The 15,242-nt window shown below is 42.7% G+C and overlaps 1 protein-coding gene across 1 annotated transcript in view; it reads right to left on the bottom strand.

Moving 5' to 3' along the window:
- The window catches only part of FNDC3B (fibronectin type III domain containing 3B), a 211,777-nt gene that overhangs the window by 20,372 nt on the left and 176,163 nt on the right, over positions 1-15,242 (bottom strand). Inside the window, exon 23 of the mRNA XM_075098472.1 lies at positions 9,787-9,999. Coding sequence (XP_074954573.1) covers positions 9,787-9,999 — 213 coding nt within the window. The remainder of the gene's footprint in view (positions 1-9,786; positions 10,000-15,242) is intronic.

Genomic DNA, 15,242 nt, shown 5'->3' on the forward strand with positions numbered 1-15,242 from the left:
AAACTGTGCCCAAATACTAATATGCTGATGTTTGAGGTGAAGGTCCCTTAGGAAGCGTGGCAGCTATGCCTGCCCCAGCCTCCCTGAGCTGGCTGTTCCCATCCCCATGCTGCTCCTTCAGTAACAATATTTATAGGGTTAAAAGGTGAATGGGATTAGAGAACTGATAGAGGTGAAAGATCTCTAATCTGGTAGTCTTTATATTGGATTAGTCCCTTAGCGTGTCCAATGTTACATTAGGACAGCTGTATTAGTAAAACTGTGGGGATAGTACGGGGGCACAAGTGGATGAACAAGCCAAAAGTGCTCCTGTTCCTACACAAGAACACACAGAAATATGGGTCTTTACTTTGGTTCCTTATTTCCTTATCACTCTCCCCTTCCAAGACAGGCAAAACCAAAACACAAAACATGCTCAAGTGTGTCTCAGCCAAGACGTGTTCATTCTCCGACCTCTACCTGCTCAGACCTTCCGTGTCAATCCTTGAACTGTGCTAATAAGCACCAAGAAATTTTCAGTTCTAATAGGTTTGCCCGGTTGAATTTAAAAGACAGTAGGCTGTATACCTTAAACTGGTACCCCGTCTTGGAAAAAGCCTACCTCTGCGGGTTAATGGCATTCTGAGTACAGTTGCTTTTTTTTTTCTTTTTTTAAAGTTTGCACCATCCACAAATAAATCTGTATTACTCAAAGTTAACATGCTGCAGTGCTGCCTCTCCTCTCCAGAAAAGTAACAGCAGAAACTGAAAAGAAAGCAACTTTCTCCAGGGAAGGACACACTCCCCGGAGGCTACTTCCCCCTCACCGCTCTCGAGCGATCTCAGTTCTCCCCTTTCCAGACATTCTCATGTCGGTCACGGATTATTCATTTACTTACACGCAGTGGAGTAGAGAGAACACAATGTCCTAGAACGATTGCTTGGGAGACACCACTGCTGGTAGTTTTTCATCAATACCTTTTTATTCTCAGTGAGGATCTTCTTGGAAATGTTTTACATGTTGCAGCTATTTTGTTTCCTCCACTTTAGTTGCTTCCAGTTGAGCAGAGGAATATGAATGTTCTCGCTCTACCTCTGCTCATTAGTCTTCAGCACATTTTAATCAGCAGGTTCCCTTTCAAACTCTTGGGTTTTGTTTATATTTGACTAACTCATTTGTTCTTACAATTTAATTTGAAAGAAAATCTACCGTACAGTACTAAATAGGACAGCCAAGTACAACGGCTAAAACGGCCATCTGAACGATGCCGTTACTGCCTCCCAGAAAAACCTGGTGCTCTGCCACAATTTTGGCTGGAGAGAAACCATTAATACAGCACTGGTCAGACCTGGCGACCTGAGGCTTTGTCTCAGCGCATATGGGCAACTGCATAATTGGAAACTAAAGTACATGAATTTAATAAAACAACAGCTCTTAATATTATTATCACAGCATCCCTGTTATCTGCACAATTATAGCCCCCACTTACTTTTTTAGACTGTTCCTCTATTTTGTTTAAAGACCGTTATCAAACGCTCCCTGATTTACGTCATTTTCTTTCCCCACCAGCAGCTCCCTAAACTACAAGATGGCACCCAGGAAAGCAAAGGCTTCAAAACACAACCATCTAATTCATCCCCTGAGATGGAGAACTTCCAGTTTTGAAATTTTGATTTTTGAAATGCAAATTTCTTCTTTTTTTTTTTGGTCTTGAGCCGGAGAAGAAATAAAAAGCTCCCTAGCCCCTCTGCCGGGCACAGCTTCTCCGGAGTTACCGCACCTGCACTTCACATCACAAGGTCAGCTCCGATCCCAGTACGCCCCTATCTCCAGCGATGCCAGCAAGGCCAGCGCTCCCTTCATCGTGCTCTGCTTGCTGGAATCTGCCTGCAGCCCAACCGCCCCCGCGCCCGGCCGAGGCAGAGCGGAAGGTTTAACGCCTCTTGGCTTTATGCTGAATCTTGCTCCTGCTGATGCAAGAAAAAGTGACATAAATCTCTGCCACACCTAGATGCCAGCAGTAGAATGGAATTCACTCACCAAAAGGGGAAGGATGAGAACAGCTTTTGGTGGGGGTCACAACGGAGGTACCATTTTGCTTATTTCAAGAGAGGCCGTAGGGGAAGCCTGAAGGCAGGAGCTAAGTAGAAAGCATGATGAACTAACAGCTCTCACAATGTCCTAACTTATCCTTCCCCAGCCGCAAGCACCTTGAGATGTCTCTCTGATCCACACCCTAAGTGTCGTGCCCGCTTTTATTCTGTTAGGCTGGCAGAGACACAGGAGTAAAGTCAACGCACGATTTTTAAAATTTCTGCTGTATTTTAAAACCTTCAGGTTAAAGTGAAAAGCTGGACATCTGCAGCATCCCCCGCTCCTCACATCCATCCACACTCCTAACAGCAATCTCCTCCGCACTGCCAGCTGAAAGGCAGCTCTGGGGCACCTTGCCAAGCCGCTCTTTGGCATCATCTTTTGCAGCTAGGTGCTGAGGGAAGGGAGACACCTGGGCAGGGGTTCCCAAAAGAGTTTTGCGCTCCCACAACCTCTGCCAACGCTGACTTCCAGCCCTAGCGTGAGGTGTGGACCAAAGAGATGGGATGCCTTGGCCCCTCTGATCTGAAGATTTGTTTTCTAGAAGATACCTTTTGGAAAGCTTATAATGTATGGTTGTTCACAATAGGTTTAGAAACTAACCTCTACAATGCACTGTCAATAAAATTTTTGTTTACAGGCATGATAATAACAACAGGACCCACTGAAGGAGGCAACTTGCCCTTCCTTAGAAAAGCAAACCAAAGTGGAGAGAGGAAAAAGGCAGGAAGAGAAGTAAAAAGAAGTCAGAAGGCAAAAGTTCTGTTTTCTTCACTTCATTACCTAGCATATTTGCAGGCTAGACAAAGAGTATTTGCAGCCAAAAATTGATTTTTAGCTTGCTTCTACTAGATCATCTTTCATCTGCTGCTGCATCTGAGCACGTAATCCATATTTACCACAGATACTCACTTGTCAGACGTCTGGAACTACTGAAAATGGAGATGCTTTAACCTACAGAAGTTCCCCCACAGCAAGAAAAATTACTTTTTTGGAAGGAGTTTCTGGGCACATTCAGGAGGAATGCAAGACAGATCAAAGTGCCTGACGGACGATTCCTGCATGCAGCCAGATGAGAGGGCCAAGGAACAGCCAATACTGAGCACAACTTAAAGTGAATTAACAGCATTTGAATGAAAAATCGGGGAGAAATTAGGGAGACCATCCAATGGCCTGTCGAAAGTATGCACTCAAGAAGAACTAGATTACTAGGCAGCTATGAACACCTTGGCTCGCAATAGCAATGTATACTATATAACAGTGTGTGTATATATATATAAATACATAAAAATAACAGTAGATATAAATAAGAGCAAGCTTAACAAGGCTAAAACCAAAACAGAGCAAAACACAGCTAAGCAGCAGCAAACTAATGCTCTTAAATAGTACATGTATTTTTATCTTTCTGGTGCAGCATTACAATCCACTTTCCTAGTACGGCAGCAACTAATAGCCTCTATGAACCTTAAAATGAATCTCATTCAGCACACGATGTTCAGAATTATTTACTGACATGACAGTCTCAGTATTCTGGCTCGGCAAAGCTCGCTAAGAAAGCAAAGCGTAGTCTCTAGTCTAAAAACTTCAGCAAAACAATGTTGGAACCTAAAGTTGTGCTCTTAGAAAACTGGCCAACATGTTGCTCGAAGCTGAATCCCATTATCACTTTAAATATTAAATAGTCATTGCCCTGATAAGTCATTATGTTTCTTAGGAGGTTCTCACAGATGTGCAGAAAATAGCTCTGATTACGGTGACGATCTTTGGTCAGGTGCTGCTTTTAGTTATGATCTACCGTCTGGAATATTCAGTTACACCTGTGAAGCCTGAAGTACCTGCAGACGTACACTGATCAAAATATAACAGCAAACTGGTCCACTGTGTTTCTGTGTAGTTAACTACTAAATTTCCCACCAAACCAGGGATTCTTTGAACATACTTATGGAATAGCACCCAATTCTGTGTCTCACTGGATTGCTAATATCTGAAAGGTCTCGTCTCAAACATTGACCATGCTTTTCTCACACCTCACTTTGTCTCAAAAGATGACGCGCACACACAGTAACTCACATCTACTAAAAATGTTGGTTTACTCCTGTTTCTAGGAAAAAAGCTGAAATGCATTAACAAGTTAAGCTTTTTACACTTGGAATGGTTCTTCGTCTTCTCTTTCATTTGCACAGCACTTACTGCAAAGCCCCAACTATCTGGTCAGATGCTCTTAATATATATCTGATTACTGTCAACAGCAACACTCATCTACACAACGCAACAATATGAAGCGAAGACAGACTATTTTAAAGACTTTCCTGAATGTTACCTTTTTTCTCTTTAGCCAGGCTTGCAGGGTAAACTGGAGCGTGCCGTATGTCTTGGTGCGAACTGTTAATTTCCTTTCATCATTGTTTTTACCCAATACGAAAATTATTTTTCCTGCAGGTTTTTGCAAGGATATGTTAATTTATTTAATTTGATATTTTAATAGATTTTCACAAGCCGGTAGGCCTGATACACGTCAGTAATTGCCGCTGAAATGGGTGTAAATTGCCTTGATCAAATCATAAGAGTAAACAATTTTTTAATTAGACTGTTTGAAACTTGCAGTAACCAGATAACGATTACGCTAGTCATCGGAGGCGGCACGTTCAGCAGTTTATCCCTCTGTTTCTATTCTACCTCTCTTCACGTTAATGCAGAGCAAACGTACGTGTCGAGGCTCACACATATGACCGCTTCCTAACACAGAGAGACTGTTCTTGGCGCTGCCTTTCTGCAAGGACTGCTGCTTAGACCAAACCATCAGATATGATATTCCACTTCTACAGCCGGGGAAACCGTGCTGGAGGCTGCGACAGACGGTTCTCATTTCATTTGTGGATTCTCTGCTGTTTGTTATGCTGCTTTAAGGAGTAACTAGGTCAGAGAAACTGTGCTGGGACAAAAGGAAAATAGTTCCTTCTGTTATACACAACTTCAGCATGTTTGGGGGAGAAAAAGTTTCCAGCATCACCGGGTGAAGATGACAGAACGATGGGAGAATCTCTGGAAGAGCTAGGAGCTTCCTAAAACTGAGCCTTTCTGCCGAGAAAATGAGCCCATCTGCATCTCTGCACTGGCTTTACTGTCCAATGCACGCTTTAATTTTCCTTGGAAACCACCTCCTGACAAGCGCTTTTTGGTTCTTCTCACCTTGGAAGATATCGGTGTAGAGTTTTATAATATGATCCTTCTCTCTCTCTCTCTTACAGGCTTTCTGTAAACAGTGAAATAGCTTCTCATGCAATTGAAAAAGACAGTACTGCCAGGAGCATCGCTAACATCTGGGTTAGCAGGCACGGAAACGGATGGGACAACACATCTCGCTTCCATACCGGGAAAATCTTGCCTGGTTCCCCTGCCCATACTGAGCTCACGGCCTCCCGAGTGGGAGCGAGGAAAGACAACCCCAGGCACTGGAAGGCAACAGAGCCTACCGAGCTTAGAGCTCGATGTCCTCTGCTGCCAGCGCCGTGATAACGGGCGCTCCTGGGATGGGGAACAGAGGGGTGGTGCCTCCTGAAATAAATACTCAAGTTAAGGTAAAAATCTCCAAGTAGAAGAAAGAAATCGGTTCAAGGGATTATGTCATTTGGTTACAAATGTTGTTCCTTCCCTGGAGTCGCTAGAAGCTTCCAGGACTACATCGATGTATGTCTGCGGGCTCTGGGACACCCGTATCCCAACCAGACAAGCGGTGTGTGCACAATGACTGCGCCCAAGTAGAGCCATTAGACGAGTTCTATTTCGTGATCAATTTTTCATTTATATTGAAGAATAATATCTCCTTAAATGGCAAGCACATATAGTTTAGCTAGGTATTTCAAAACAGTTTAATACCCACATAAACGATCTTTCATATGATATGAAAGGGAAATACTGCTACAGTTTACCCAGTGATATGGAGTTGTAACTCATTTATTCGGTAAATAACTATGACAAAAGCAATTACAGTTTAGAATGCCAGTAAATACCATCTCTTACAATTCACTAACAAAAGCAGACTTACTAAGAATTGTCAATAATCCTTCATCAATATTTTTAAAGAATGTGTTTAGGTTGCTTCTTAGCCAGCCTTACCAACGATTCCTCCTTAAAATACAATTATATATATTTTGATTTGGACTCTGTATGCACACAGCAATCACAGAATTCATCTCAACTGCAACATATATTCACCAAAAGAAACACAAGTAACTCATAAACGACCCACTAATAACCTACTTGCTAACTCCCTCGTTCAGACTTGGCATTGTAAGCATTTTAAGACACTAAGAGGTATAATTAGTTTGCAGGAACAACTAAAGACTAATTACCAGTATGGGGGGGGGGGGTATCAAAAGCATTACGATAATTAGGTTCATTTGTTTCACTTGGAGAGGAAAAATCCACAGTATTCTGGAAAATATTGCAACTTGATTAACATGATTTTCTTGACATTACTAGATTTAGGAAATGAAGTCACAACTGATAGTTTATTTAAAAAAGAAGAAATTTTATAGTCCTCTTTATGTAAAGGTCAGCTACTCTCAACTAGCGTTCCCATGTACTGTGCTTTCTAGAAACAGATTTTTCTTCATTTCCACTTAATGCTGCACATAATTGAAAGGACAAGAGATGCTAATTTGATCTTCCTAAATGTCACACACTGAAGAGCAAACGAGAGCTAGAGCAGGTACATTTCTGATGTGCACACCTTTTCAAGCCCCTACATTAATCAGTGTCAGGAGATTTCCACGTATTTTGTTTCACAGATCTTGGGATCAATGAAACATTTAGTCTCCAACAACCGGACTGTTATACCTCATTACAGCATGGAAAAGTTAAAAACAATTCTTAATGACCAGGACACGTTCGAGAGCACTGGCTATCGCTGCATAAAACCGGAGCCAAATGACTACGAAAAGGCCATTAAAGCTATCAGGGTCAGAATGTGACTTACTGTCAGTTTTGGTTTTTTACAAGAATTTGATCATCTTTATATTCCTGTTTGTGAAAATGCTGCAACGGCATTTTAAAGCTAACTCCTACTTTAAACCTCATCAGCGAGCAATGTTGCAGCAAACAAGCTGCATGCTCAGATTCACCGAGGAAGAGAAAATTGTAATACTGACTTGAGGGACTTCGATACAAAGCTGTTAAAAGTATTTCAGATGTCTCAGGGAATACAGCAACGATATCTTCTGAAAGACTAAGGATATGAGAAGGGTCAGTTCTGAGTTATCCACCTTTACTCCACAGCCTCTTCCCCCGAGTCAGGTGCTCCCTCTTCTCTCAACAGAGTGGACACCACGGAACCTTCCTACAACCCTTTCAAACCATAAAAGACTCCAAAACACCCTTCTGGATCATTAATTCGGTGTTATTTTTTCACCAGAGACTGGCTTCCTAGAGAGGTGGCCGATGCCTCACGCCTGTCAGGGTTTAAGAGGCATTTGGACAATGCCCTCAATAACATGTTTAGCTTTTGGCCAGCCCTGAATTGGTCCCTCCCAACAGAAATATTCTATTCTATTTAATTAGTCCATTAGATGTCCACAGTTTACCTGCATTAGCCTGTTAAAGCACTGCACGATTAAAGAGGTTGGTGATGCTCGAAGAACCGTACTCCAGTATTTTTCACAAGCATACACATGAGTGAGTAACTCCTCAGTCACGATGGGGTTTATTTTATGGGAATGATCTAAGAGAGGACTCCTACCTCTGTAACTAACTGCTGTTTCTACCAGCTCATGTGTGGGCTGTCATTCTCTGTTCATCAGGAATGATAGCTCTCCTGAACGTACAAAACTTCGCCGCCGCATCCTTTCAGGATCATCTCTCATTGTGATCGATGCACACAATGGGGAGCAAAAAGGGACCGTCAGATAGGGAGCGAGTAAATAGATCTTACTGCCAAGACCTGCCAGCTCCGACCGTTCTCAAACGCAGCACCCAGCACAGACCAGCGCACCCGTTCTACTCCTCTGGGGTGCCCGCGCCGGTATGCACGTCGTCAGCCGGAGGGCTCAGGGCTACGGCTCATTTCGGGTATTACCTGAACTAATTGCTACAAACCCAACCGCCGAAGGAAGCCATTTCACGCAAGGACTCCGTTCACGCAGGAGGAGACAGTGCAATGCAGACGAGTTTCTCTGCGTCTTCGGGAGCTCATGCGGACTATAAGGCCAATTTAAAGCTAAGAAGACCTAGGAGAGTAACAAGTTCTAATTCCTCCTAATTAACAGCTCTCGAGACCATTTGCGGTGGCACAAGTCTGTGCAAAAGCACAGGACGATGCTAAAGCCTTGTGCAAAAGCAAAGGGGAAAAAGCTTTCCTCCTCTGCTGCCAGGTAACATAACGCATTTTATTCTTACAAGGAAACTTATTATTTTCTCCAACATAAAAACAGGTTTAAAACAATTTACAGTTCTTCACCATCCTACCTGCAGTGCTACATGAATGCAAGCAAAAGGAGCCTGCTGGATGTTTCTTTAGAGCTGACTTGATCACACGCTGCTGCAGGTGATGGGCTCCTGCCAAGCACCGCTGCACTCTGAAAAAACTGTTTTTATCAGTCAGAGTTTCAAATGGGCATTTATATTCATTGGACACCTCTCAGTATTAATACAGGGGAGCACGTACCCGCTCTGCATCAGTACAGCTGAGATACTGGGAGGTATTTAGGCATTAATCATGGTGGGTTTATTACTTGCAATTAGAGCTTTTGGGCCAGATCTTCAGCTGGCATAAACTCAGTGCAGCTCTCTTTAAATTAAAGGAATCATGCTAATTTACACCAAATTATGATCTGTACCGAAGGTCCCTAAGGATTATCTACTTGATACGTCAGTTATTTTACCTAATTAAACTAGTTGAGAGTGTTTCTTAGTAAATTATGGGCTACCTATGATATTTATTCATTGAAGAGCTCAGACTGTTAGGCACCACTCACGCATTGCCTTTCTTTCCTTCCCTATTTTTATTCAGTATATCTCATCACAACTTCGGAGCTACATTAACAAATCTTGCCATACAAAGTTTGCATGGGAAATACTTTTTGCTGGGCACTGACTGTTTAATGTTCTTTTTTGTGCTTCTTACACACCAAAAGCTCTTGTGGCTTTGAGGAAAATTTTAGGGAAGTAAGACATGGTGGATGACCTCTTCTCCACCCTTATTTCATAACTACTGTGTAGTTACGAAGCTGATGCCAAGCTCATATCTTCTAATGCTCCAAAATATTACAGCTGTAAAATCCTGACCATCACATTGCTCAAAAAACCTTGTTCTGCTCAATTTTGCCTGTCCTAGACCTCTGATTTTGTAACCGTTTGTTTTATTAATACACACAGCACATTGGATGCAGTATCTTTGTTTTGTGTATTCCAAAGGGTAAAGTACTATGACCATGAAACTTGGTAGTAACTTTTATTGGCAGAGGGGCCAGGGTTTTACTAAACTTTCCGCAGCACAGCACTGATTTCAGTTGTTCTATAACAGCTCTAACAGCTTTGTTACATAATTTGCTCAGACTACAGGCACTGAATCCCAACGAAAATAATATTTTGTGTATGTTTGTAGGTATGAAGTAATCAGGAGAACAGCATTTTTTTCTCACGGTGATTCACAACTGCATTATGATGAACCAGAATTCATTTTTCATTAACAATGGGAAAAGATTCATCTCTCTTACCTTTTATTTCTGTCTTCTATCTGCAAGATATAGACCATGTCATCGGTAGCGTGAAGCTTGGCACTGCTGTCTCCCCATTTCAGCTTCAGGCTCTGAGGACCTGCTGCAGCACACTCTAACCGAGGAGGTAAGGGTGGTAACGGCCTGGTTTTTGCTTTGATAAAGTGGCTAAATGGTCCAGCTCCAATTTCATTGACAGCCTGGATCCTGATCCTAAAACGAACAATAAAAAGGGAAATGGTAAACAAAGCGCTTTCACGAGGTTCTTGGTATAAAAAATGGCTCAAGAAACAAAAGAGCCCTCTGGACCTGACTGCTCCGTCACTAACACAGCGCCCGCTCCCAGCTGCCAGGGCTTTGCTTCGGCGAAAGGAAAGGCTCTGTCAACGTAGCAAGTATCATCACCCTGTTTATATTGTAAGAGCCGCAGTGACCACCTCAAGAAATGCAGTAAGGCAGAGGGGGGAAGATTTGGGTAAGCCATCTCAGAGCCTGACGGCAGCGCCCCTCACCAAACGAACGAGGGACAGCCGCACAGATACAGGCGCAACCTGCACAACACAACGTGGGTACCTGTGAATAAATAAAATGCAGAGGTGTGTTGTGGTTGTCTAACAAAGGTCATGGACTAATTTAGGTGAAATTGTTGAGTGAAAGCATTGGTGTCACTGCCATGAAACCCATCTCCAGGTTGGTAGGTATCTCAGAAGACCGAAGAACAGCATTATTTCAGCGTGTGCAGCGTCTCACAAAGCACAATACTGAAGGACGTGAAACTCTGCTGGGAAGACCTAACCCAGAAGGTTAAATCCACAAACCTTCTACACGTCTTACACAAACTGTGGAAATATTAACCATCGGTGAACTATCGATTAGATCAAATAAAAGCTGGACTCAAGTCACTCTCACAAGAGGCACAAAAGCTCTTGAGCCCTTTGAAAAGCATTAAGGACATTTAGAAGAAGAAAAAAGCAGAGCACCTACCTAGTCAAGAAAGTTTTAATTTGGAAATATTCTTAAGACTAAGCCAGTATTCTAAATTGTATTTCTTTCTCAAGGATAATGACTCCTGGCTTCTGCTTTGTCACTTTACCTTATCTGTCTGCACCTTAGTTTAATAATTTGCACAATGAGAATCTGCTTATAGGAATGAGTGAAGAGTCATAGTCTTTTACTACGGTAACCTCAACATCATCATCACAAAAATGTGAAATACTCATTTTGAAAGAGCTTTGAGGACTGTGTAAATAGAAATACTGGTACAGATGAGCCTGAAAGGTTTCAAAAGTTTGTTAATTCCAAGTGAAAATAAGAGAAATCAGGACAGGCAAACCAATTAGTTCCTTTAGATAGTTCAGCCTAGTTTAAATAGCTGGACAGATGCCACTGCTTTGGAAATCCTGTGCACATCAGCCTAGTATTTTCTCATGGGAAAAGACTCTGCAAGAAGTGATGCTTCTTCTCAAAACTACCAGTCACCAAGAAGGCAGAAGTCCCTGGGGAAGGTGGCAGGGGGAGAAGGGAGAAGAGCAGAACCTGGTATACCCCTGTGACTGCCTGCTTCAGAGAAAGCAGGAGATAAAGAGGACTGTGTCTGGTTGGCGTAGCTACTTGCTTTGATTGAAGTACATAAAGTGATGTCAGTTCATATAAACAACATATGAAAAGTTCCTTTGCTTTGAGCAGCAAGTTTTTCAGCTCCACCGTCAGAAAAAGATTAGGTAGAATTGAAGGGGTAGGGAAAACCCCTCCAGAGAACAATATTCCCCATTCAAAAACAACCCCCAACTCATATTTTCTGCCATTTCAAGAACAGAAAGTGTTAAATGATTAAAAAACACATTGCAAAACAACAGAGCCTTATCTACTGATTAGGCAGCTAAAGTAATTGTACACTGTAAGAATGCACTGCGCTTACACAGGCATGTGTAAATGTGCGGTTAAACTTTTGCTTATTGACCTAGCCATTAACAAGGGTAAAGTATTGCTCGGCATGGAGCTGCATTTTCCTTTTAGCCTTCCTTTTGGTTTCAGGAAACGCCTCCTGACCACCTTACAGCACTACACAATGGAGATTTCATCCTCTTCCTCCCCAAGGGTGGATGGTATGAAGAAAGATCTAGTGGGAGCCTCCTCTTCCACTGCTGCGTGCAAGCATTTGACATAAAAAGAACAAAAGGCTTTTCTGTTACCTCAAGAAGTGTAATTAACATAGGCATTGATCTTATTTCATATTATGTTATTGGTTTGCTTCAGACTGAAGAGGCATTACAGCAATATTTAATGGTCTTTCCAGTAAAAAAGAAATCAAATTGAAAATTGCCTGAATTTTCACTGAATTCTGGCAAGTTGGCCATTAGCATATGCACGTAAACAGCAACAGCTACATTACAAAACGCTACTATTACTAAAGCGACATGCTCTAGAGTACATAGCCCTTTTTTTTTTTGTTTATTTTGCACTATCCAAAGTCCCAGTAACAACAAAGCCCCTCCTGTCCTCAAGCGTCGTAACTTTAACACATTTCCAAACAGCAGCTACCACACTTGAAACAAGCAGTGATGGAAACAAATCTCTCCCAGATATCACACCACACCTCGTAAGCAGAAGCTGACAGATGGGCTTTTTAGGTGTGTGCACGAACATGCACCTGCATTTACTTGTCTTTCCTTTGCCAAGTATTTGCAGAAGGTAAAAATGTGTCTCTTTTTCTTCCCTCTTTTATGTTGCTTTCATCTGCTGCGTGGTGTTCTTGCTTCCACCTCCTGACACACAGATATGCACCCACACCCCGCCCCCGCCACTTCTGACTCTGGAGCACAGCAAGACTGATGGAAACTCTTCAGCCTTAAAATAGAGACAGGCATCTTTCCAGAAGGATGGTGACACTGGGAAACCAAGAATTGATTTGATTCTGACATGGCTGGATGTGGCCACCCTTTTTCTGCTGATTACACCACCACAAAACTCTACTTTGTAAACTGCCAGTATCGCTCCCAGGTGCCGAGCTTTGTCAGACATGCACAAACGACTAGTTTTGGTTTTCTGTGTGCATGGCACTGTAACCCAGAGGCAGCTCTCACCTCCCTCCGAACCACAGCAGCGTCTCCTCAACGGGCATTAGGCCTGGGAAGTGTCCACAGGGAAGGGGAGAAGGAAGAAGGGGAAAAGAAAGGGGAGAAAGGAGGTCCGTCTGGGGGAGGAGGGAGAGGACACGGTGGTGGGACACCACCTCGTACTGCAGCATCCTTGCTCCAGCTCAGGTGCTTTCTCACGTCCCTGCCCCAGCCTGGGACACCCCGAGCTCCTCCAGCTGGGTGGCAACGCCAGCCTGGGTAAGGTAACGTCTGTAGTTAAGTGGAAACCAATTACTGTTTACGGAACCGGTACTGGGAAAAAATCAATTCTTTATTTTCGTGTAAAAGTAGTATATAGACATGTAGAAATATTTGCAATAAAACCACTTCCTGAACGCCTTTCAACTTTTTCACTAATGGTTCCTAAGTTAAAATACCCCAATTACCATCTTGGAAAGGTGGTTTCAAAATCTGACAATCACAATTTGAAAAGAAGAGTTTTGAAAATCTGAAGACTATATTTAGGGAGAGTACCTAATTCTGGAGACCCTGTACCAATAATATTTGTGTTCATTCTCACATTTTCCCACTGCATCTTTTAAACATTTAGAAAAAAAATATATCAGACTAGGCAAATTTGGAAACCATTAGAAGTTTGTTAACAGACCTTTCTATCTTGTAAGATTCTTGACCCAGGAAAATAAACAGACTAAACAGGATGCTATTTTCAGATTGGTCACAAAATCCTTTGTGCAGTATTCCAACAAACTGAAAAATCGCTTTTGACTTAATCAGTCTGACATGAGAAGAGTTTGATTCGCTAGTTCCCATAAGTGGAATGCCACCAGTTGCAATACACGTGCCTGTGGAAAACTGGGGGAGATAAAATGCCACAAGACTTCAAAAGGGAGGGGAAGCAGCATTGCTCCACCAGCAGCAGCAGCCTGAACGTAATGGATAGTAATCACATACGGCCCCCTGGACAAGCCAGCCCCACAGATCCCCTCTCACACTGTGCCCTTCTGGGCCTGGAACAAGACTTAATTTTACGCTCTGAAGCATAAATGTTGTTCCGTAAACCACTTAGGCACTGCTAACTTGCATCCACGTGCAAGCTTCTCTCTTCATCTTGGAAGATTCTTTTCCTTGATACAGTTCTGAAATTTAAAATGTCTAGAATTCTTATTCCTAAACCAAATTCAAATTAAGTGCTGCTATTAACATTTAATAAGGCTACTATTTATTTCTGTAAACTATGCAGCCTCAGTAGAAAATAGGCATTCTTAAAAATCAGAATTTGTTTTGCAGTGAAGTATCTCTACAGCAGAGCACAATTAGCTATGGAAAGCAGTGAGCGAAGCTTGGGAACAGAGTGTAACAGAAAATTGGTATTTCTATTACTGTTGAATACTTATTTATCGTGGAATATTTATTAACTCACTTCTAGTTACATCAGTTCACAGAAAACCAGTCGCAGTGTTATTACCCTATAATCAGAGCTTCGTGGCTATGTCAATAAAACGGAAAGCCTGCAGAACTCGGACATATCCCTGCAGCCGCTCACCAGCAATGCTGTTTACATAGTGCTTTTGCGAGGCATCTGCTTTTTGCAACACAGTACTGGTCTGTGCCTGACGTTGGAGAAGTCCACTTGAAATCGGCCCTACGCTGCCATTAGCAGCACCGCAGAGGCATGCCCCAGTTCCTCCTGCCTCCCATGTATTTTGGGATGCAAATCCTTCTTGTGGCATGCTGGCTGGGTTTGCTGCTAAGACACAGAGACCATCAAACTTGTCAGCTTCGAGCCCACCTCTGCAGAGAGCCGGGAGTTTGCTGGGTGTATTCTTGAGTTGCTCATGCATGGCCATTCCCTCACGGAACGTGGAAGCAGCAGAGCAATGCCAGACCTAAGGTAACGAGTCCAACAGGTTGGACACGCGTAGACACACTGTTAGAATCACACCCCTATGCAAAATAACGTTCCTTTCCAATTTTGGACTTGGTGGATCCATAATAACCAAGGTTCGCTTTCAATTTCGGGTTTCTACAAACAAAAACACTGACAGTGAAATTCCAATGCAACTAAAACGTATACGCTCTTGGCTGATTTACTTTAAATTCTGCTGAAACATTGGCAAGAGAGTTCAGAGCCTCAAAGCCAAGTGTTTGGCTTGTTTAGCCTAGGAAAAACAAGGCCTGGAAGAAAACACGTTCACTGCTTTTAAACACAGCAGGGAATAAACACTTGAGAGAGAGAAGAGCTAACTAGTTAAACAAAGTAGACATGAAAAGAAAAACCATTGGCGAACAGTTATAGGGAATGAGATCAGTGAGGTTCTGATTGAAACGGGGGGACACAGATGCTCCCTGACGAAAGAC

Source organism: Phalacrocorax aristotelis, chromosome 7 (assembly GCF_949628215.1).
Source record: "Phalacrocorax aristotelis chromosome 7, bGulAri2.1, whole genome shotgun sequence".
Classification (NCBI taxonomy): domain Eukaryota; kingdom Metazoa; phylum Chordata; class Aves; order Suliformes; family Phalacrocoracidae; genus Phalacrocorax; species Phalacrocorax aristotelis.